Raw genomic sequence first — 23,925 nt, forward strand, 5'->3', positions numbered from 1 at the left:
GAGAGAGAGAGAGAGAGTGTGTGTGTGTGTGTGTGTGTGTGTGTGTGTGTGTGTGTGTGTGTGTGTGTGTGTGTGTGTGTAAGCATTCATGGGGGATAGGGACCACAACCACCCATGAATTGCTAAAATCAGCAAATATTTGACATCCTCCTCTAAAAATGCTCATACCCAGCTATTTTAATAGTTCAAACAACAAAGACCCCTCTAAAAATGTTTGTAACTGCCTATTTTAATAGCTCAAACTCCAAATGTGTACCTTTAACTATCATCCTACACAGAATATACCTTAAACTATCATCTAAAACACTTGAATATCATTTCAAAGTCATCTTACAACATTACCCTTAAAAATATATGGCTTACATTTAAGTCTGAAAACTATTCAAGTTACTGTACTCCTATTTTCAGGTAACATCCATTTTCTCTTATATAGTATTGAAGCAATCCCATTTTCTTTTTACAGTACATGGGGAAACACTCAGAAGTTAGGTCTTAATATCTGATATGCATTAAAAAATCACAATTTTTGAAAGTAAATTGTATTTTTCCTAACTATAAAAACTTGAGGTCCTTTACATTAGGAATTACTTTCAGCATAGGGTGGAAACGGCCATAAACTCTTGAGCAAGGTGGTTAGGCAGTTTGCCTTTCGGTTCAGGTTCTGATTGAGGGGTGGCATGAGGCGGGCACAATATGTAATGTAAAGGACCTCAGGTTTGTATAGTTAGGAAAAATACAATTTACTTTCAAAAACTGTCATTTGTTCTGACACGATATACAAACCGTTGATCCTTTACATTAGGAAGACTCACTGGTTGGAGGGAGAAATCTGAGTGAGTCTCCTGAACTGACTGGAGTTCTGCACACCTGGGCTACTCCTCCTGGTCGAAAGAGCAAGGAGGAGTACCAAGCCTCTGACATATTGATTGGAGTGTAGGAACTGCAAGATCAAATGTCAGATACTGGACCTTTTCGTGTGAGTGAGGAAACGTAACTCATACAAAATAGGCTGGAAGAATCTTAGAGTCGGAGGCAGTAAGGAAAAGCTGAGATAGGGTTTCCCTTATTGCCAGTCTCCTTCCTCCCCTTGCTAGAGGTAGGAGCGGAATTGCTTCTACGATTCTAGGAGAAAAATAGAACTGGTGCTCGATGTGTAGTCTTACTGCATCAGCGCCAGGTCTAGCAAGTATTGGTTCGAGTCCTATTCTCATCCCAAAGGAAGAGAGATGGAAGGACAGGGAAGGAGGAGGAAGAGAGGCCAGTCACTCTCAGTCTCCTTCTCACTTCCAGAACCAACACTTTAGGCGAGATGCTACTAGTCCTCTTGAAGGAGCCGGGTAAGAAAACACAACTTGTTGAGCAGCCACCACAGGGCCAAGGAAAAAAGGTTCCAAGGGCCTGTGGGCAAGACCATAGGAAGACAAGGGTGTGGTCTATGAGACCATGTCTTGCTTCCAGACTGACAGAAACTTCTGGAATGTGAGGGATGGACCAAGCCATTGACTTCGTGAGCTCTCGGGTGGAAGGTACCGCATCATCGTCGTCAGCTGCCGAGTACCTCCTTCAATCGCTTCACGAAGCCAGGAGGAAGATGTGTCCTTAGACACTTCTTCCTTGGGAGAGAGAGTGCTAGAGAAAATTTTGATGACATCCAAGCTAGGAGTGTCGAGCCTTTTCGGAAAGTACCACAGCTCCCTAAAGGACAAAGTAATGAATGATCCAGATCATCAACACAAAGTCCAAGGAGGAGGGGAACAAGAAGGACTCAAACCCGACAACAGATGCCGAAGGATTCAGAGTCCACCTATAACATTTGAGGAGTCAAGGTATTGATCCCCTTCACCTGTTCTTCCATCTTCTACGCCAAGGCTGGAGCAAGATGAGAGATGGTCATAAGAGGGCACATCTCTATCCGACGACTCTCGTAAGGGCGCGTGCAGCATGGGACAGGAATCCTAAATGAAAGTCACATGCCACCCAGGGAACAGTTCCCTGGGACAGCAAGACCAAAGAAGCTTCTCATCTGTGGCTAAATCTCGACTGAGGAGAAGAAGGCTACTTCAGATAGAAGACTAAGTCGCAAGGGCCTATGTTCTTCACAAATGAAAGGGAGAGAAGCAACCCTCAGCAGAGAAGACAAGGAAGTCCAGACTTGAAGAGTGACTCTGACCCAAGAAGAAGTTACATCAACGACACCAACCAGCGAAGATGACTCCAGTCCCTGAGAGTGTTGCAGAGGACTTCAAGAGATATCTAGCTATATACGCTGCCGCTCAGCGAGAAAGACCATGCTTGCAAGGGAAGCTGGAAGGTCTCCCAAAGAACCGCTCCTTGTGTAGCTGCTACAGGAGGTTGGGTCAAGCAGAACTCTTCTCGATACCTTAGCTATCAGGTCGGGCGAGAGGCGAAGTCTTCTGGCATTTGTCTGTAACTCAGGGTGAGCAATGCTTGAGAACCCCTAGCGAAACAGACAAATACAGAGGGAAAAACGTAGTTATCGAGTGTCCCAGAAAGACAGCATGCCTCACTGTAGCGGCCCCTGGGTCTGGTATGAAGGAGCGAGAAAACTACCTATTTGTTGTGCAGGGAGGTAACAGAAAGACGGTAGGGATTTCTCAGTCGAGCAGTCTCTTCGTGAATCTTCGAGTGAGCAGCACGTTCCGTCCTAATCACTCAAACCCAAGGCCAAGCTTGCCTATCAATACATCCCCACCGGGGATGCATCTGGCTAATTGAGATGTGTGCGCTATAGAACACCCGAGTACCTGCAAGTGTCGACAGATGAAACAGGAGGAAAAAATTATTCCCTCTTGTTTGTCACAAATGCCACTACTGTGGTTTTGTTGTTCAACGAACCACTGAGTGTTGCAAAACTCATCCTGAATTCTCGCAAGGCCAGAGGGCTGCCTTGAGCCCAGGATGGTGATGAGAAGGTACTAATCATCTTGGTCACACACCTTCAAGACAAAGTCTTACAGGTATGTGCCTATTCCTCGATCGGTGAATCCGTAAGTAGACACACGATGTGAGGTGAATATGCAAGCATATTCAAAGGTTCCTTCAATCGAGCATTAGCCTAACTCCTTCCTTATACTTCGAAGAGGAAAGAAGGACGGAGGAATGGAAGCAGACTTCCATTCTCCGCCATGGGGAAGCTTCTGCAAGATGACAGGATACCGACACAATTAGCTCTAGCTGAGCTGGCATTTTCTGAATCGGGAGCAGGGAGAGGAAACGGGATGAAAAGAATTGCCGAGACCTAAGGGAAATAGATACTTCTCCTGAAGGAATCCATTCCCAGGTCTCGGCAATGTCGCTGCCAGCTCTAGAGACTTGATAAGTATCATTTCATTCAGGAATCTGCAGTAGGAGAGCTTCCCGGTTGATACTTCTTTCTCTCTTCCCTTCTTCCCTCCTCCCTTATGGGAAAGAGGGTGGAAAGAGACACAGTTATGTGCACTTTCCTAGAAGGGTAGGAGAGGGCTAAGTTACGCAATCTTATATCGAAGCCTGGGACTTCTTAGGAGTTGAGGGGGGGGGGGGCTGGCTTGAACTCGAGGTCGAATCGAGATAACTAAGACTCAAAGGTCTTGGCCACTGTCCAAAGGACAAGGCAGTGCCCTGGTACGAACGTTGATTACCAAGGTATCTGGCAAATCTCTGCAAGAGAAAGGCAGAGCCAAGTCAGGTTTGTTCCTAAGGGTTGTGCCAACTCGGACTTACGAAACCGGAGATCCAAATTGGGACAAAGTCCTTCTTCTTAGCACCAGAATTGCCCACAGAACTGCAGTCGGCAAGACCCTCTGAGACAAGAATTCATATTCTGTCAAGGCAGGGGAGAAGCTTGGTGTCTCGACCTGAATGAACTCCTTCTCTGAAGAAAAGTTCATCTGGTGAGGAACGCTCTCGGAAGCGAGGACCACGGCAGCCCCCGACACTCAGCCCCTCAGGAACTGCAAGGGTTGCGAGTGATGAAGATTATTCATTGGGGAATCGAGGTCCTGTCCCAGGGATCCTCGCGCTGACGAGTCGGCGTGAAGTTCTCTGGAAAACGAGGGCAATTGCTGCTTCCGAAGTGTGAAACTCCTGTACCTCTCCCCTTGGAGGGAGCCTTGACAGATCCCATGAAACCCTCCTAGGGTGCCTGGTTGTACTACAAGAGAATTGGGGGACCGACACACAAAGCACGCCAGGAAGCCAAACTCCAAAGAGCTCTCTCTGTCCGTCTTGCACCTCTCGGAACGACTGAGAGGAAAAGAGAACAGGTGAGGAGAAGGAGAACCCCAACCTGTCCTGCCAGTAAGACCAGCAGGAGAGGCAGACTGTGAGCGATAATCAACCGAAGGAGATTACCGCCACACGGGGGAAGAAGAGCGCTTGTGCCATGGCAAAGCGCTTTCCTGGGAAGAGCAAAAGGTTCACTCGAACATAGCCAAGAAGCCGATTCGGAAAAAAAACCAAGTGGGGCCGAGCCGAGAGCCGATCACGTGAATGTGATCCAGACTGGGAGGCAGGCAGGGAGAGCCGAGCTGAGCTGAGCCAGTCTCGGAACTGGACAGGGCGGAACTCGCCTGCTGTGAACTATTGCTAGTTTCCCGAACTCTAAACTCCTTCAAGGCCGAGGCCCCTCGAGAAGAAGCTTCAAAGGGGAATTCTGTGTCTGCTATCCTACGTGCTCGAACCATAAGGTTCAAGACACAAGGATGAAACCCAGTTGAGCAACCGAAACAGTTGGCAGGCAGTATTGAGACACCTGGCGTCTCGGCACCCAGACACCTGGCGTGTCTCGGCACCTAGACACCTGGGTGTCTCGGCACTTTCTCTCGTTCTGTACCTCTCGTCAGGAGAGCGCTCATGATTCATAGAATTTGAGCTACCCACGAGACTCCCAAAACTTGGGAGTGGCTGCTTTCAGTTTCCTAAGAGATCGAAAGATCCAGGCACAGAACCAGACTTAGAAGCAGACTTCCAAGACTGGCACGGCCCCCGAAATGCCAGACCCCACAGGAGAATGCGAATCGGTTCCCGCCCTTGGGCAGGAAGAGCCAATGAGAGAAACTTGTCTCCCAGAAGAGAGTCAGTCCCTCCTGTGGGAAATCTCTTCCCTGATTCTTCTGGTGTTTGAACTGACAGGATTGAGACACCAGGCTGGGAACCCGACCGAGCACTGGCAAGCACTCAGTGAGCGCTTGTGGTGCTGGCAGGAAGAGCTGAGACACCTGGGTGACTCGGCCCTTTCTCTCGCACTGCCCCCAAACTGGGCCGAGGAAATACTCTCCAGACCAGATCGGGATACTCGATATTCCATAGAATCTCGAGAACTCGGAGCGGCTCGCAAACGAGTGCCCGAAGCAGTCCCCATCTTAGATGCGGAACCTCTAGGACTGGGAATGGGATCGCAAACTGAGGTCTGTGCGCCTGTGGCTCCTGAAACACAAAACAGAGGGGTATGTGAATCGGTTTCCTAACCCGAAGATCGGGAAGAGCCAACGAGAGACCCACTGCCTCCTCGGAAGGAGGCAGTCCCTAGATGTCCAAGGCCATCAAGGGCAAGAAGCAGCCTTCCTCTCCTGGCCGACGGAGGTCTGTCCGATTCCCGGAACCTCCTTGGACCTCGGGAGAGGAAGGGAAGAGGCAGCAGAAGACAAAATCGAAGATAAGATGAAGAAGACGGTGGCTTCACCTCCACTCCGACATCTTCTAAAGGATGGTGGAGACGAAACATGGTAACCTCCAGGGCAGTCAGGCAGGAACACAATGGAAGTGGCCCAGGACACGACCACCAGGAGAAGCAGCAGGCATGATCAGGACAGCTAATGCAGGACTACGGCAGTGGTTCGGAAGGCAGGAGCTACTGCAACAGCCAGGAATGTCACTTTCCACAAGGCAACTTCCTTCACCTTCACGCCGACATCTTCTACAGGATGGCGGACATCATAACCTCCAGGGTAGCTGGCAGGAACACAAAGGAAGTGGCCCTGGGCATGACCACCAAGAAAAGCAGCAGGCATGATCAGGACAGCCGATGCAGGAGCTATGGAAGCGGTTCGGAAGGCAGGAGCTACTGCAATAGCCAGGAGCGTCACATGAAAGTCACCAGCAGCGACAGGAATGATCAGGACGGCTGTGGCAGGAGACCAGGAAGAGCTGCCCAGAGACTGTCGTCAAGTTAACAAGAGCATAACACAGGGAACAGCAGGAGCAGATGGACCACAGATATGCCAGAGGCATTTCCACAGTATACATGAAGGCCAGCAATGTCAGTGGTTGATCCACATCGGCGGGAACAGAGTCGGAACGATCCCGACGTGGAACTATGTCATCCAGCTAGGTATTGTGGTTGATCCCGAAGCAGCACTAAATGAATGTCGGGACTCCTTCATGCGAGATACCCCCTGAGATATCCAGCCAACTACTGCTGTGTTTGTGATGCTCACTGTCAACCTGAAAGAAAAAGCAAAGATGATTAGAGAGGGGAAACTCCTCTCGCTACGAGGGAAACTGCCCTACGCAGCGAGAGGAGGTACCCAAGAAGAGGTCACCTGACCACCCGCCCCCTCCCCCCTTGCGGTCTTCGCCCGATGAGCGAGCGAAGAGGGCGAAGGAGAGAGATCTCTACCGAAGGAGAGATAAGGAAGAACCTACGGGAAGAGAGAAGGACGGAGGGGAGGCTACCAAGGGCGCCGTGGAAGCGTAACTTACAGATGATGCCCGCAACCTCCCACCTGCCCTGCAACTCTCTCAGTGCAGGCAGCAAAAACAACACTCAGCACAAGTAGGAAGGAAGTAGTCACACCCTTGTACACAGAGGGCAGGAGCCCAAGAAAAGAAGCGAACTCTTACGTCCCGATCAATGTAGGGTAGCGAAGATATTATGTCCCACTCTAATATTTCTGATTGTACAGGGGAATGCCTTCAGTATCTAAATAAAGGGCTACTGGAAGAGAAGCATTACCACTCGGTTACGCTCCTTAAATACGCCCTTGGCCATCAAACCTAAGGCACAGCACAAGGACAGCTATGCAAGGTTATCACAAATATCACAATTTTTAAAAGTAAATTGTATTTTTCCTAACTATACAAACCCAAGGGCCTTTTACATTAGGGGATTACTTTCAGGCGTAGGCTGGAAACAGCCGTTGAACTTCAAACAAGGTGGTTAGGCAGTTAAGTCCGGGATCCGGGATGCGGGAGTATTGAGGGGTGGCTGCCCAGATGTAAACATTACAATTTGCCTTTTAAAAATTGTGATTTGTTCCCAGATATCAGATTGAGGGGTGGCATGAGGTGGGCATAAACTGAAAGACCTCAGGTTTGTATAGTCAGGAAAAAAAACTACAAAAGAATTTACTTTTTGTCAAATTGCATGAAAGAGGAAACGTCCGACACAACATATGACAAACCCTCATTGGGTCCTTTACATTAGGAGACTTACTGGTTGGAAGGAGCTCCCAGGAATCTGAGTTCTTCTGGAATGTGAGGGAAGAGAGCCAGGACCAATGCTCCCAATCACAACCGGACAACCTTCCTATTAAGGAAGCTGGATAAGCTACACAACTTGTGAGCTCTCAGGACCCAAGAAAAAGTGTCCAGGACTTGCAAGCAACATCCCGGAGGTAGAAGGAAGTGAAAGTAGTCTGTTGGGACCACACACCCTCGCACTTCTCCTGTAGCAGAATAACGCTCTCCTCTCCTCAGACGGCTGCACCGGTGTCGTCTTATCGTCTCCTTATGAAGCCAAAAGGAGATGGTGTTCTTGGACACTTCTTTCTTGGTTGAGCCAGTACTAACGAAGAGTCGTTGACACTCAGGCCGGAGATGTCGAGTATTCTTCAGATAGCACCGCAGCACTCTAACAGGACACAGTAGCATCTTATCTGGGACCGAAGGATTCTGGCTTCACTATGAAATCCGGGATGAAATCCAGTATAACTTGATCCCCATCCCCTCGAGTGTTTAACATCAAAGGAAAGTCTGTGTAGTTTGCCAACTCTCTTCGCCAATGCCAGGGCCAGCAGGAAGAAGGTCTTGAGGGTCAGATCCCTGTCTGACAACTCTCGTAAAGGCTTGTACGGTGCACGAGTCAGGCTCCTTAGAATGACAGTCACATCCCATGCAGGGGGCCTGAGACCCCTGGTGGGCAAGACCTTTCAAAGCTTCTCATCAGTAGGGAAATCTCGAAGGAGGAAGAGATGCCTACTCCTTTCAGCCGCAAGACTAGGCTGAGTGCGGCGCGGTAGCCTTTTACAGCTGAAACGGAGAGAAGCTTCTCTCAACGAAGGAAGACAAGGAAGTCCATAACCTGCTGAATAGTAGCTCCGACCGGAGAGATACCCCGTCGACGACAACAACCACAGAAGACGGACCACTTTCCCTGGTATAACGCTGCGGAGGATCATCTGAGGTACCCTGCCATCTCTGTTGCTGCGTGGCGTGAAAAGCCTCTCGCTCACAGGAGATGGTGGATAACCTTCAGCCGTGAAGACACAGGGACTGCACTGCCTGGTGGTACCGCTCTACATGAGGTTGACATAGCAGGTTGGGCCAGTGGGGAATCTCTCTCGGCGCCTCGGAGAGGAGAGCTAGCAGGTCGGGATATCAAACGGCCTGCTGCCATTTGGGTGCCACCAGAATCATTCTGAGATTCGGAATGATCATCACTTGGCGAATCAGACATAATGGAGGAAAGGCGTATACGTCGAGGTTATCCCAAGGGTGCTGGAACGTGTCCTCTGCAGCGGCCCATGGGTTCAGCACGACCGAGTAGAAGACCTGGAGTTTTCTGTTGTGCCGAGTGGCGAACAGGTTGATGGCTGGACGCCCCCATAGGTCGAATAGCCCATCCGTCACTTTCGAGTGAAGGGACCATTCGGTTCCTATCACTTGATTTTGGCAGCTGAACTTGTCTGCCACGACATTCCTCTTGCCTGGAATGTACCTGGCTGACAGCTCTACCAAGTGAGCCAGCGCCCACTCATGCACCTGCATTGTCAACTGGTGGAGCGGGAGGGACACTAAGCCCCCCTACTCGTTGACGTATGCCACTACCCTGGTATTGTTGCTCATCAGTACCGTGGAGTGTCCCATCACTCGATCCTGGAACTCTTGGAGAGCCAGGAAGGCTGGCTTGAGTTCCAGGATGTTGATATGAAGGCACTTGTTGTCTTGGTGCCAATTCCTGAAGTCAGCAACTCCTCCAGGTGTGCGCCCCATCCCTCGATCAATGTGTCTGAAAATAGCAGCATGTCCGGAGGGGGAATATGCAAGGATACTCCTATCAGGAGGTTCCTGTCGTCCATCCACCAGCGAAGGTCCTCTCTCACCTCCTTGGAAAGAGGAATGAGAAAGGACTGGGGGTTTCGGGACTGGGACCAATACTCCTTTAGTCTCCATTGTAGAGACTGCAGGTGAAGACGCCCATGAGGTACTAGCTTCTTCAGCAACGACAGGTGACCGATGACAACTTGCCATTGCCGGGCTGGCTGCTCCTGTCGTGACAGGAACAGGTGTGCTGCCTGCCTGAACCTGCTGATACGAGAGTCCGAGGAAAGACTTTCGCTGCCACCGAGTCTATCAGCATGCCCAGGTACTTTATCCTCTGCTTGGGGATGAGATCTGACTTCTGGAGGTTCACCAGGATCCCAAGATCGAGGCAAAACTCGAGGAGCTGATCCCTGTCCTGTAGCAACTGCGAGCGGGAGCTCACCAGGACCAGCCAGTTGTCGAGATACCTCAGTAGACGCATCCCATGCGAGTGGGCCCAAGCTGACACAAGCGAGAAGACTCTCGTGAATATCTGGGGAGCGGTCGAGAGCCCGAAGCAAAGTGCCCTGAATTGGAAGACCATCTCCCCAAGGATAAAGTGGAGGTACTTGCGAGAGGACGGATGAATGGATATTTGGAAATACGCATCCCTCAAGTCCACCGTCAGCATGAAGTCATTCTCCCTGATGGAAGCAAGCACGGATCATGCTGTTTCCATCGTGAATCGAGTCTGGTGAACGAATCAGTTCAGGGGAAAGAGGTCTATGACTGGTCTCCATCCCCCTGAGGCTTTCTCTACGAGAAAGATACGACTGTAAAAGCCTGGAGACTGGTCCGACATGACTGCCACAGCACCCTTGCTCAGCATGGCTTGCGCTTCTTCCTGTAGTGCGGTGTCCTTCGGAGTTCCTTGGATGTATGTGGGAAGGGTAGTAGATATCCCTCCCGAAGGACATCCACTATCCAGGTCTCGGCTCCATGTCGCTGCCATGTTGCCCAATGGCTCGACAGGCAACCCCCCCACCTTCGGCAGCTTTTTTTTTGGGGGGGGGATGCTGCCCCTAGCATTTCCCCTTCTTCTTCTTCCTCTTGCCAACTTTACCGGGTTGGAAAGCAGGCTGAAAGGGGCGGGAAGACCTGCTCTTTCTAGAGGAAGAAGAAGGCTGGGTGTTCCTATGGGACACCTTCGAAGACTGGGACTTCTTAGCGGCAAGGAAGTGCCAGCCTGGCCTGGGGGCCTGATTGCAGTGGAACATGAAGACCCAGAGGTCTTGGCCACTGCCTGGTGGACAAGCCAGTCGCTGTCATCGGCCCGGTGCTTGTCCACCGCGGCATCCACCAACGCCCTAGGGAAGAAGAGAGGCAGAACCCAACAACGGTCCATTCCGCAGGGTCATTGCTGACTCGGGTCCTACAGACCTGGAGAAGCGAGAGAGAACGGCGTCTCTCTGCTTCAGGAAAAGGTTTGCCCACAGGTTTGCCTTCTGGTGGGCGAGGTAGGAGATGGCCCTACCCCCAGACTGGCATAGTCTCCCAAAGACGGAGTCCTCCCCGGGTATGATATTGCCCGAGAAAGTAGCTACCTTCGATACTGTGAAGGACCACAGATCGAGCCAGGAGACTGCCTGGAAGGCCGCCATGGCGGTGGCTTCCAGGGTTGCGGCTTCTTGCTGAGAGAGGGAGATGCTCTCTGCAGTAAGCTGCTGCAATGTAAGACCCGGATCCAGACGTACCAGGTCCGGGTCAGCCTGTTAAGGCGGCAATGACCTCTCAGATGGTGCGCAGAAGTGCTTCTGGCGAGGCGGGGGGGGGGAGAAAGAAGCTCGTCCAAGCGGTTCGATCTAAGTGAATTGTCTTGCCCAGACACAAGACCATTCACCTGGTCGAGGACTTCTTCGGCAAGTGTGGACCACGGCAGCCCCACTGAAGCCTTGGGTTCCTTCTTGGGTCCCCAGTAGGATTCGAGGCTCGACGGACGATCCACAGTTGAGGCCGTGGTCCCTTCCCCGAGGTCATTGTGTTGACGAATCAGCGCAATAACCTCAGCAAATGTCCTCTGTATCTCAGGGGTGTCCGCATCCTGAGGAAGAGGACCCTCAAGTCCTTCCAGAGTGCAGTCCTCCCGATCTACTCTCCCTGCAGGAGGGAGAACCTCGGCAGACCCCAGTGATCCTTCCTGCACCACGTGGGCGTGAGACCTGGTTGAGCCCTGGGAGAAAACTCGCCAGAGTTCTTCCTGTCTGACTCGTGCCCCTTGGAAGGAGCCCAGGAGGTAGAGGGGACGGGCGAGGAGGATTGGGTGCTCCCACTGGCCTTGCTGGCAGGACCAACAGGAGCAGCGGGCCGGGAGCGGTCACCAACCCGCGGTGGTGACGGCAGCCCAGGTCGAGGAGAGTGCTTACCCCTAGGCGAAGCAGTCTCCCGAGCCAGGCTGAGCGCGCGGACGAGGCCAGGGACTGGGAGGAGCCGAGCGCGCAGCTGACTGGCGCGAGCTTGCGCTGTCCTCTAGACGCGGCCCAGTCTTCTTTGAGGCCGTAGCCTCTCAGGAAGACTGAGCAGGGGACCTCTTCTCTGCTTCTCCAGGCGTTCGGGCCCGAGGAACCGAAGCACTTTCCTGGGAACCTGGCTTGGCACTCAAGGAAATACCAGCAGGAAGAGTCGGGGCACCTGCATGCCCGGACTCTTTCTCTTGCCCCACGCCCAAGTCTGTATGGCGAGAAGTTTCTCCCGTATCAGCCTGGGGTACCCAGGTCTCCTTGGAAACCTGGGTACTCGGAGCAACTCGCGCACGAGTGTCCGACGTGGACCTGCTGGCCTTAAAAGCAGGTTTCTTTGGCACAGCAGGGGAGTGCGGACCATGGTCTGCATGCCCTTGGCTCCCGATGCGACTGACCTGGGGGCCAGAGCAGCGGTTCCCTGATCCATGGATCGGGAAGAGCCAGCGAGAGATCCCACTGCCTTCCCTGTGGAAGGAGGCAGTCCCTTAGAGGTCTTGGTATGAGACTTCTTCGGGGGGGGAGCTTCTTCTTCTTCTTTGGCTGGGAAGCCTCAGAAGGAGAAGAGGAAGAAGAGGTAGCAGACGAAGATGATGATGAAGACGAAGACAAAGATGAAGACACCTTTCTAGATCTCTTCCTTGACTTCTTTGCCATTTTCCTCAGGATTGAAGTCAGGTCCCCAAACCATGCAGGAGCAGCCGGGGGGCCCACAGCAGCAGGAGCAGCCCAGGCAACGTAGACGGTGCTTGGACCAGCAGTTACCGGGGCAGGAACATCAGCGCGGCAGCCAGGAATATGCGGAGGAGGAGCCAGGGATGAAGGCACGGGTGGCGCGTGGGCAGTCAGGCCGGGTCGAGCCAGGGTTGGAGGCATGGGAGGCGTGTCAGTAGTCAAGCCGGGCGAGAGACAGGGAAGCGAGGGGCTGGAACCATAGTAAAAAATGGGCCAGGGTCATCAACAGGGGCAGAAACAGTCATATACGGCACCGACGACGTCACCATGTAGGAAGGCCCAGATCGAGAGAGCGGGGCCAGGAACTCAGGAGGCAGCGGCATAGAATGGTGAGAGGCAGGGGCAGCTGCAGCTGAAACCTGGGTGTCCAGGTGTGAAGCCACCAACATGGCCAGCTTGGTGAAAGCAGACATGGTGACAGACGTGGTGGTGGTAGTGGTAGCCGAATGCGTTGTTACTGGAGCGCCAGACAGATGAGACACCAGGCCTTCCAGTGACGGAACGCCAGGTAGACCCAGGTGTAACCAGGCCGAGGATAGGTCTGATACCTGGTCCGTATCCAGCCCTACACCTGAGGAAACAGTCGGGTTAAACTGGGAAGTCTCTGCTCGCTCTGAGGGAAAAATTCCCCCCCACCCCCCGCTCGAGAAGAGACCCCCGAGAGGGTGTCCTGATCAACTGCCCCCCCACACCCTTCCACACCTGATAAAATGAATGAGGAAGGGGAGGGGGAGTCCTCACCCGAGGGAGAGGGAGCAAGCAGGGAAGTTCGCAGGGAGGTAGAAATGAACCCGACACATTAGCCACCACTGGAGTCGTTGGGGCGTTACCCTCGGAAAATCCCTTGGCCAGCTTCCGACGGTAGCGTCTCCTCCCTTTGAACCTCTTCCATTGCTCGGGAGACCAGGAACAACACTCGCTACAAGGAGCGTCGCACGAACACACGTCCCCTGCAAGTTGGACAAAGGGTGTGTGGGTTCGTGTCGATGCTAGAACGAAAGGTATCACATTTCTTGCCTCCCACCCCAGGACACACACGCTGGGGATAGGAGGGTTTAGAAGGTTTGTCAACAGTCATTCTCAAAACAAAAAGAAGGAAATGTCCCACCAGAAGGCTGAAAAAGGGCAGTCAAGTAGACAGCAAAGAACAACGTCCGCATTCCACGACACCCGAAAGCAAATTGGAATGTTTACATCCAGGCAGGTGGTATTCCCGCCTCCCGGACGGTAGTTAACTGCCTAACCACCTTGTCTGAAGATCAATGGCTGTTTCCAGCCTATGCCTGAAAGTAATCCCCCTAATGTAAAGGACCAATGGTTTGTATATTGTGTCGGAACAACATGGGTTTGTATTAATAAATATCAAACACACGTGATATATACACAAAAATACAGAAAGATCCCACTGGGAAATAAGAGCTTAACGACAGTCAGGCGGAGAGATCCGAAACCATGTCTGCAACGCATGACGGCTGAAAGCAAACTGGAATGTTTACATGCGGGCAGGTGCGTATTCCCACCTACCTGGCGGTAGTTACTGTCTAATCACCTTGCTCAAGAGTTTAACGGCAGTGTCCACCTTACGCTGAAAGTAATTCCTAATGTAAAGGACCGACAGTTTGTATATCGTGTCGGAACAAACAAGCATTGGGTTTGTCTTATTGTCATGGCCTCCTGCCTCCCCTTGCTAGAGGAAGGAGTGGGACTGCTTCTATGCGCCTGAAGGGAAATAGAACACAAGCTCTAGTTGAGTGCTTACCTGCATCGACCGCCAGATCCAGCATGTAATGGCATGTCCGCTCCCTGCCCGTAGGAAGAGAACCGAGATGAAGAGAAGGAAGAGAGGCCATCACTCCACACTCATTCTCCCATCCACAACCGTACATCTTAGGCGAGACGCAACCTGTCCTGTTAGAGGAGCCGGGTAAGCTACAAAACTTGTTGAGCAGCCACCACAAGACCCAAGGAAAAAGTGTCCAAGGACTTGTGGGCAACATCCTGAAGGTAGATGGAAGTGAAGGTGGTCTGTTGGGACCACACCCCTGCCTTCAAAACCTGTGGGACCAACAGGTTCTTCCAGAATGCAAGGGACGGACCAATGCTGCGGACTTCATGAAGCGTACCGGTGTCGTCTTCTCCAGTAGCAGAATACGCTCTCCTCATCGTCTCACGAAGCCAGAAAGAGATTGTGTTCCTGGACACTTCTTTCTTGGATGAGCCAGCGCTGACAAAGAGTCGTTGACACTCAGGCCAGAGATGGTAAATTCTCTTCAGGTAGCCCCGCAGCACTCTAACAGAACACAGTAGCATCAGTCATTGGTAACTTGGCAAAAGACGTCATGATGACTGTTGATGTGGTGGAAGTGGCTGCGGCAAGGGTAGTCACAGGATTGCCAGACAGATGGGATATCAGGCCCTCCAATGACGGAATGCCAGGCAGACCCAGGTGAAGCCAGGTAGAGGCGAGGTCTGCAACCTGCCTACCGAGAGAAGTCTCCACCGCCAAACCTGAAGGCAAAGTTGGGTCAAAGGAGGGAGCCCCTGCTTGCTCCAGGAGAAAAAATTCCCTACCAGAGCGAGGAAAGACCCCCGAGAGGATGTCCTGATCGTCCACTTCCCCGCAGCCTTCCACACCCGACGAAGGGAGTGAAGAAGATGAGGGGGAGTCCTCACCCGAAGGAGATGCAGCAAGAAGGGGAAGCTTGCTGGGAGGGAGAAATGATTGCGACGGGTCAGCCACCTAGGGAGTCATCCTGGGCGTATAACCCTCAGATGATGCTTTGGCGGGCTTCCTTTGGTACTGTCTCCTCCCCCAAAGCTTCACCCATTGCTCGACAGACTAGGAATAACAATCCGAACAAGGTGAATTACAGAACACACATGTCCCCTACAAGAGAAGCAAAGGGCATGCGGGTCCATAGAAACATGGGTATGGAAGCTATTGCACTTCTTAACCCCTACCCCAGGGCACACACACTGGGGGAAGGAGGGCTTATGAGATTTATCTACATTCATTATGCAAAAAACAAGAAAAGATCCCACCAGGAAAACAGCTCAACATCAGTCAGGGCAGAGAGCTAGAAACACGTCTGCAGCACACGGCAGCCAAAAGCAAATGGAATGTTTACATCAGGGCAGGCTGTGCTCCCACCTTCCTGAAGGTAGTTAACTGCCTAACCACCTTGTTCAAAAGTTCAACAGCCGTTCCCAGCTTCGCTGAAAGTAATTCCGAATGTAAAGGACTGACAGTTTGTATATCGTGTCAGAACAAAGTGGAGTTTCCTTCACCAGGGGGTTTTGGGGGCAGAGGCCCCTGGCTAACTAACACGGCCTACTAGGCTAGGTTAGGTTAGGGTACGTTAGGTTGGCATAGTTCCTTTTATAATAGGTTTCCTTAGCCAATCCCTTCTTAAAAATATGGCTCCCTAATGTCTCTTGTATTCACAGAACCATTCCATGCAGTCTGTGTGGAGCTAATACTTAGAAATACCAAAGAAAGATCCCACCAGGATAAAACAGCTCAAAGGCACTCAAGGCAGAGAGCGAAGGAACACACGTCTGCACCGTATGACAGCCGAAAGCAAATTGGAATGTTTACATCTGGGCAAGCGGGGCTCCTGCCTACTGGATGGTCGTTAACTGTCTAACCACATTGTTTGAAAGTCCAAAGGCTGTTTCCAGCTTCGCTGAAAGTAATTCCTAATGTAAAAGGCCAATGGTTTGAATATTGTGTAGGAACAACCCCGAATTCCCAACAAGGCCCCCCTTATCGTTTATTGTAGCCTATCACGTATTAATTTATTACACATCTACAAAAATTAAGAAAAAATAACCATTTTTTCGTGAATTTCTTTAGCGAGAACTTGTGACTGTTCCCCCAACCCAAAAAACCCAAATTCCCAACAAGGTCCCCCTTACTGTTTATTGTAGCTTTTTGCATATTCATTTATTGCATGTCTTCAAACATGATACGAAAAAAATTTGTTTTCATGGTATAGGGTGCGAAAGTAAAGTAAAGTTTTACCATTTTTTCATGGCACTGTCCCTGTCAGCAGCAGCAGATTCAATCCTTTTTTCTACCAATTTAAAATATGCAGCTTCTTTTTTTAACCTGTTAGGCCTATGGTAGTCTTTGGATTTGATTTGCCAAAGACAAGGTTCGTTCTTGTAGATTTCAATGAATTTTTCAATACATTCTTGATTGATGCTACCTCTCACTTTCAGCCATAATTATACAAAATTTATCCAATGCAGAATAATTGCAAAATTCTAAACATATATTAAACTGACATCCATATAAATTACTAACATCAATTAAGGTAGATCTAAGTAGCAGCTCCGTGGTGGCGATTTCCTTCTAACTTGACTTTTTCTACAGTTTTTTGGTTGCTAATTATGGATTTACCTTCAATTTTTGTCGCATGAATGTAATTAACCTGCAATTACCCCATGAAGTCTATCCAACAAAGGGTTTCCATACACGATCTTCACAAGACAGAGCACGGGTATATACGTCTGTTTGGAATGGTTCATATCCCGTCCGGCAAGTGCAAGAACTAGTTAACCTATGGGTACCTCACCCTCCAGGCCAGTACTAAACACGGCGAAGGGACATTCCATTTGGCTGACAACAAACAAATGCTTAGGGCCAGTATCAGAAGCCCTAAAAGTGTAGAAAAAACCAGTTTCCAAGGTAAAAAAGGCGCGGAGCTAATACTTAGAATTACCACAGTTAAATCAAATACATCATTAATTTAGGCCTAGGGATTAAACACTTTTAAATTTAGGTATTTTTAATACAACCCAACACCCTGTTCCTAACTGGGTTATGAATTGGGCCTCCGGGATTCACAAAAACGAGCTTTGTACTAATAAATGTCGAAAGGTGTGAAAACGCGAGACAGGGGTTGGAAAAAGTGTGATTCTTATATTTGGCGAGGATTTAAAATGTCATATAGTTCTAATCTGGTTTCGAAAACAACACTGGTGAAACAATGAAGACGAAAAATACAAATTAGCCTAAACATACTGAAAGTATAAGGTTTACGTTCTTGGGAAGGGATTAACAGACTGCATAACTTACGTACTAAGTCAAGTTCTGTAACTAATAAAGCCAATTTCAGGTCACTTTATAATATCACGTAAACGATACTCTACTGTTTATTTACATACCAACTGCCGTGAAGACACTGACTTAACACTTCAGATAAAGACCATCAACCAATATGAACCAAAGTGAAATTGTTCTTAGCTTCAGCACCTTACTTCTATGTAACGGCGCTCTCTGTCTCTGTCTCTGTCTCTGTCTCTGTCTCTAGTGTCCTAGGCCTAGCACTTTGGCTTGAACAGTACGTATAGTGCCTGTGCTTCTTTCAAAAATGTTCTTTCATTTTCTGCATGCGCCCGTGATTGTTTCATTTTAGTTTTCTTTCAGCTTCAAAATCCTTTATACAGTTTTTATTCCAATTTTCACTTCCTTTTGTAAAAGGGACAATGTTAATAGTGGTTTTGATTCTTATCCATTTTGATATGGCTGTTGAACAACAATTAGTTTACGTTTCCATATAAACTAGGTGTATAGTCAGAAACTGTAAATATTTTTTAAGAAATATTTTTTTTTATCTTACATCATAAGTTGTACTGTGTTCAATCTAGCCTTACCAAATGTAATGTATTCATTGTAGCCCTGCCAAATAATACCGAGTTTTTCCCTCTCTTTTGTCCCACCTTACTCAGTTTCTTCTTTGTACTTCCCGTACAAATATAAGGAGCTTCCCTTCCACGGCCTATTTCTAAGTTATTGTTTCTAAATCATATATCGTCATAAATGGTGTCTTTTCAGCTGTTTTGTCTTGCTTATGTTTAGGTCCAACTCTGTCACATGTTCTTGAACTAAACTGTATATTAAGACTGGTCTAAAGTTAAACAATTCAAAAGATTATTCCTATTTAGCTAAGACTGTGTGGGTAGAGAATCTAATTTTTTTCGTCTTTTGGTAAACTGGACGGAGCTCATAAACTGTGATCCCGCAGAACGGTTTATAGCATGGACTGTCACTTTTAAATGTAGGCCTACTCTAAACTCAATACTTGATCATAAGACATTTGGAGATTATGATTTTTTCCTGCGTTGTATCAAGTGTCTTTATCGAAGCACAAGTATTATAATCAAAATATGGATGAAATTTTCTTTTTAGGTCTACGTTTACGAAGAATGAGTTTGAAATGGCAAAAATATATGCATTTAATAACAGGCAAAGAAACGTACCCTTCAGTGTCGGAGGTCTACAGCGCCCTTGGCAAAGAACACATCAGGAGGAGAGAGACATCTGAAATCAGCCCTTCTTAGCTTTTAAGATTTTGATTTGTCCACTGTATGTAACTATTTTTTTCCATAAAAAGTTCATCTTTTGTCCATTGAATATTATTTCGGTTTGCTTTTCCAGGTCGTTTTTGTGGCCCTCTTGCGTGAGTTATCTTGATATCGTCTTTAATATTTGCCACTCATAATAGATATTTCTTGTATTGAAAACGTCAAAAGAGGTACCCGGGAAAGTAGGTTATTACAAAAAATCTTCAACTCTCCTTCAGACAACTGCGTGTAAAATAGGATAAAACAAATGTTTTCTCTTTATTCTCTTGGAGGTATGTAAGGAAGGTATTGAGTGACATACTGGTTTGGTGTTGTCTAGTTTATTGGTGGTTCCTCACTGAATAAATGTACATGTTATTTTAGATTTAGCTGGCCTTGTGCCAGCACGGACTCTTGCTCCTAGAGCATCCCGTAAATGAATGTACAGAATCTTCGAAGTTATTATTGGCTGGCGCGATCCGCAATGTAGTTTCTACACACACACAAGGCAAAACAGAGATTATGCTTCGGACATCTGTGCTTGTCGACAGACAAACAGATGGCGATTGTGAGAGACATAATAAACGTGCAATGATAAAACATATATCAATGGAAAGGCCAGGAAATTCCACATATGGACATTTGCATGATATATGTGAATTGGCGAGACGTTTGGCGTCTTCACAAACAGAAACATACATACAGATTGATACTGAAGATTCGGTGGAACATTATGAGTACATGATCGGAATGCTTGCATGGCAATGCAAGTGGTGGTAATTGTACATGTATCGAGAGACAACAATGGTTAGAGAGAAGTAGACAGGAATATTGTATGATAGAAGTTGCGCTCCTTCGAGCGATCACCGCTGACGCACGGGAGGGAGAGGGAGAAAGCGGGATGCTTTGTCTTGTTTTGTCCGATGGCTGACTCACACGCACGTGTGCCCATAGGACCGCCATGCGGTCCCTTATAGGTATGACTATGCTAAAAAGTGACGCTACATGACTGCAGAGGGTTTCGTTATAAAATCACTAACTGTCAATCTAACATGATGTATATTCATCTCTTCTTTGGAAGTGAAAACACGATTGTTTTATAAAATAAGGTCATAATATGTTTCAAAAGAGTGAAATCTGTATATATATATATATATATATATATATATATATATATATATATATATATATATATATATATATATATATATAAATATATATATATATATATATATATATATATATATATATATATATATATCAAAACTGTATGAACACATTACGTGTTGTCGAATTTCAGGAAAAAACGGTGACAAAACACTCTAAAACTTTCGTTCATCCAGTGCGTCTGTAAAGACGGGATTGAGTGGCATACTGGCTGGGTGTTGACTGGTTTATTGGTGGTACCTTGCTGAATGAATGTACAGTTGTTGTTTCAGATTTAGCTGGCCTTGTGCCAGCACGGGCCCTTGCTCCTAGAGCAGCCCGTAATGAATGTGCAGAATCTTCGAAGATGTTATTGGCCTGCGCGAGCGGTAAAGTATCATCTACACACAGACAGGGGAAAACAGAGGTAATGATTCGGGCATCTGTGTTTGTCGGCAGACAAACAGATGGCAATTGTGAGAGAGACAATAAACGTAGTGATAAAACATATCAATGGAAAGGCCAGGAGATTCTACATGTGGCCAATTGCATTAGATTCGAGACAGATTAATGAATACAATGCAGTAGCATGATATATGTGAAATGGCGAGACGTTTGGCGTCTTCACAAACAGAAACATACATACAGTTTGATACAGAAGATTCGGTGGAACATTATGAGTACATGATTAGAATGCTTGCATGGCAATGCAAGTAATGGTGATTGTACATAAATCGAGAAAACAATGGTTAGGGAGAAACAGACGGAAATATTGTATGGTTGAAGTCACGTTCCGTCAGAGAAAGAAAACGAGATGCTCTTGTTCTGTCTTGTCCCCTCCGATGGATGACGAACACACGTGTTTGGAAGAGACGGTGTTGGGGCGACAGGCTCTTACAGGTACAGGTACATTCGTTTACTTTTTGGTGTCAGCCCTGCCCATGAAATCTATCAAAGGAAAATGCGTGATATTCTTGATGATATTGAAGGGGTTGAAATTGTGATGATGGTCGTTCGGAATCTGAGCATGATGCTAGATTAGAACAGGTTTTGCAAAAGTGTACAGCGCTTACTGGGAATGGTAAACTACTTAGGTGAGTTTATTCCAAACATGCCAATCTCCATAGATTGCTTGAAAGGGATGTTGAATTCAAATGGGACTTTACACAACAAAACTCTTTCAGAGCCTTACAAGACTTGATTATCCGAGTACCAGTGTTGAAGTTTTATGATATAAATAAACCTGTAGTATTGTCCATTGATGCATCTAGTTTTGATGTAGGAGCATTTAATTTCAGGATGGACAACCTATAGCTTTTGCTGGTAAGCTAAGTTTATGTCAAAGAGTCAGATAAACTACTGTATACACAAATACAGTAGAGAAAGAGTGATTGGCCATCGTTTTTGGTTTTGAGAGGTTTCATTCATATTTGTATGGCAGATATAACATTATTGTAGAAACTGATCTTAAGCCTTTGCAGGCCATATTTGAGAAGCCTCTCTCTTCCGCTCCCTTGAGGCTTCAGAGAATGTTCTCAAGACTACAACAGTATGGTTTTAAAGTTAAGTATATAAGAGGCAGTGAAATGCATGTAGCAGATGCCTTAAGTGGAATAAAATTGTCTGAGGAATATCCTGATGCAGAAAAAGATTATGTTAACAGTATTGTAGCAGTTTGGTGCATGATGACTTAGAGGAACTTGAAGAAATGATTGAGAAGGGCTTTGTTTTACAACTAATTAGAGAGTTTACTAGGAATGGTTGGCCCCAACATAAAAAGGATTCCCCCTCGGACATACATGCATTTTGGCCATTAGTTTAGAAATGAAATTAGTGTTAATGACAATTTAGTATTTAAAATGGACAGAGTTATAATTCCTAGGGAATTAAGAGCAAAAGTGTTGAAAAAGCTACACAAGTCACATCAGGGTTTGGAAAAGTCACTGAGGTTGGCCTGGTATGACAGCTCAGATCAAGGATATGATTGCTTCCTGTGAAACATGTAATGCTTTTCAAAGGCAACAGACTAAAGAGACACTCAATCCTCATGAAATTCCTGAATTACCTTGGACTAGGCTGGGTGCTGATCTGTTTGAGTGGAATGGCAAGTCATACTACTTGTTGATTATTATAGTAAAAATAATCTGAGTTCAACTTACTGGAAAGCACACTGTGTAAGACAGTGATTGCACTGTAAGTCTCAATTTGCCCTCATGGCATACCCATGATAATCCATAGTGATAATGGCCACCAGTTTATAGACAGGGGTTTCAGGGAATTTTGCAAATCTTGCAGAACGAAGTATTCAGACATTGAAAAAGTTACTTAAAAGGCAAATAAAGATGGCAGTGACCCTTACCTTAGTGTGTTGCATTACAGAAGAAAAAGTTAAGTATATCTTAGTTTAACCAGACCACTGAGCTGATTAACAGCTCTCCTAGGGCTGGCCTGAAGGATTAGATTTACTTTTACGTGGCTAAGAACCAATTGGTTACCTAGCAACGGGACCTACAGCTTATTGTGGAATCCGAACCACTTTATAGCGAGAAATGAATTTCTATCACCAGAAACAAATTCCTCTTGTTCTTCACTGGCCGGTCGGAGATTCGAACTCGCGACCAACAGAGTGGTAGCTGAGAACGGAAGCCGCTCACCCATCGAGGAACTGAACACACCAGTGTAGGAAATGTGAAAAAAGTTACTTAAAAGGCAAATAAAGATGGCAGTGACCCTTACCTTAGTGTGTTGCATTACAGAAATACACCAGTGTAGGAAATGTTAGTCCTGCTCAATTAATCTTTGGGAGAAAAACGAGTACAACACTCCCAACTGTTCCAAAAACTCTTAGCCCCTGAAGCTCAAGATCCAGTGAGAGTTTCAGAAATGCTAAAGAATAATCAGGAGGTGCAAAAGAGTCACTATGATAAGAATGCAAGGGCTCCTCCTAAGTTAGAGGAAGGAAATGGAGTTAGAATAAAGGATATAAATAATAAAAGCGAGTGGGGAAAAACTGTGGCAGTGGCACCAAGGTCTTATGTAGTTCAAGATGGATCTGGTAAAATGTATAGGAGAAATCATCAACAATTAATAAAAACTCCTGAGAGAACGGAACCTCTAGTTGGTGATGAGATTCATGTGCCTGAAGAAGGTGCTGTAAGGTGTCAAAGAAACGAGCAGGTAAAAGTTACTGCTACTTTATTACAGATCCAGGCAGTTTATATAGCGGCCGACTGACGCCGGCCCGTGAGAGACAATGGAATTGACTGTGACCTGAGGTCGAAACAATAAACAATAATATGCAGTGAACGAGTACAAATTACAATACAAAACATACAGAGCTACAATATGGATAGGCTACAGTCTTGATGCCTGTGAATGAAGAAACATGTGATACATAATGTGTGACATTTGTATAAATACGCATAAAGTAAAAATGATTAAAATGCGTGACCTAGCACGTTTTAGGCGTGACTAATTGAGCTTGAAGAAAATGGGAAGTCACCAAAGAAAACAAGCTCAGCGGAGACTTAATTAATGGCGCCGCCGAAACACTATCCTGGCGCCGATGTGGTGACTTTACAAATACTCCGGCAGGTAAAAGTTACTGCTACTTTATTACAGATCCAGGCAGTTTATATAGCGGCCGACTGACGCCGGCCCGCGAGACAATGGAATTGACTGTGACCTGAGGTCGAAACAATAAACAATAATATGCAGTGAACGAGTACAAATTACAATACAAAACATACAGAGCTACAATATGGATACAGTCTTGATGCCTGTGAATGAAGAAACATGTGATACATACTGTGTGACATTTGTATAAATACGCATAAAGTAAAAATGATTAAAATGCGTGACCTGGCACGTTTTAGGCGTGACTAATTGAGCTTGAAGAAAATGGGAAATCACCAAAGAAAACAAGCTCAGCGGA

The 23,925-nt window shown here is 47.4% G+C and overlaps 1 protein-coding gene across 4 annotated transcripts in view; it reads right to left on the minus strand.

Moving 5' to 3' along the window:
* The window catches only part of LOC136825238 (RWD domain-containing protein 4), a 122,148-nt gene extending 104,335 nt beyond the window's left edge, over positions 1–17,813 (minus strand). Inside the window, exon 1 of one of the 4 annotated variants that reach the window (XM_067081272.1) lies at positions 17,667–17,813. Coding sequence is in view for 1 of the 4 variants with exons in the window: in XM_067081271.1 (XP_066937372.1) it covers positions 16,900–16,917 (18 nt within the window). In the remaining 3 variants the exon portion in view is untranslated. Of the gene's footprint in view, positions 1–16,899; positions 16,933–17,577 lie in introns of those variants that run through there. The other 3 variants (XM_067081275.1, XM_067081273.1, XM_067081271.1) reach the window with 3 other exon arrangements.
* Positions 17,814–23,925: the final 6,112 nt, after the last annotated feature.

The sequence above is a fragment of the Macrobrachium rosenbergii genome, chromosome 37 (assembly GCF_040412425.1).
Source record: "Macrobrachium rosenbergii isolate ZJJX-2024 chromosome 37, ASM4041242v1, whole genome shotgun sequence".
Taxonomy (NCBI): domain Eukaryota; kingdom Metazoa; phylum Arthropoda; class Malacostraca; order Decapoda; family Palaemonidae; genus Macrobrachium; species Macrobrachium rosenbergii.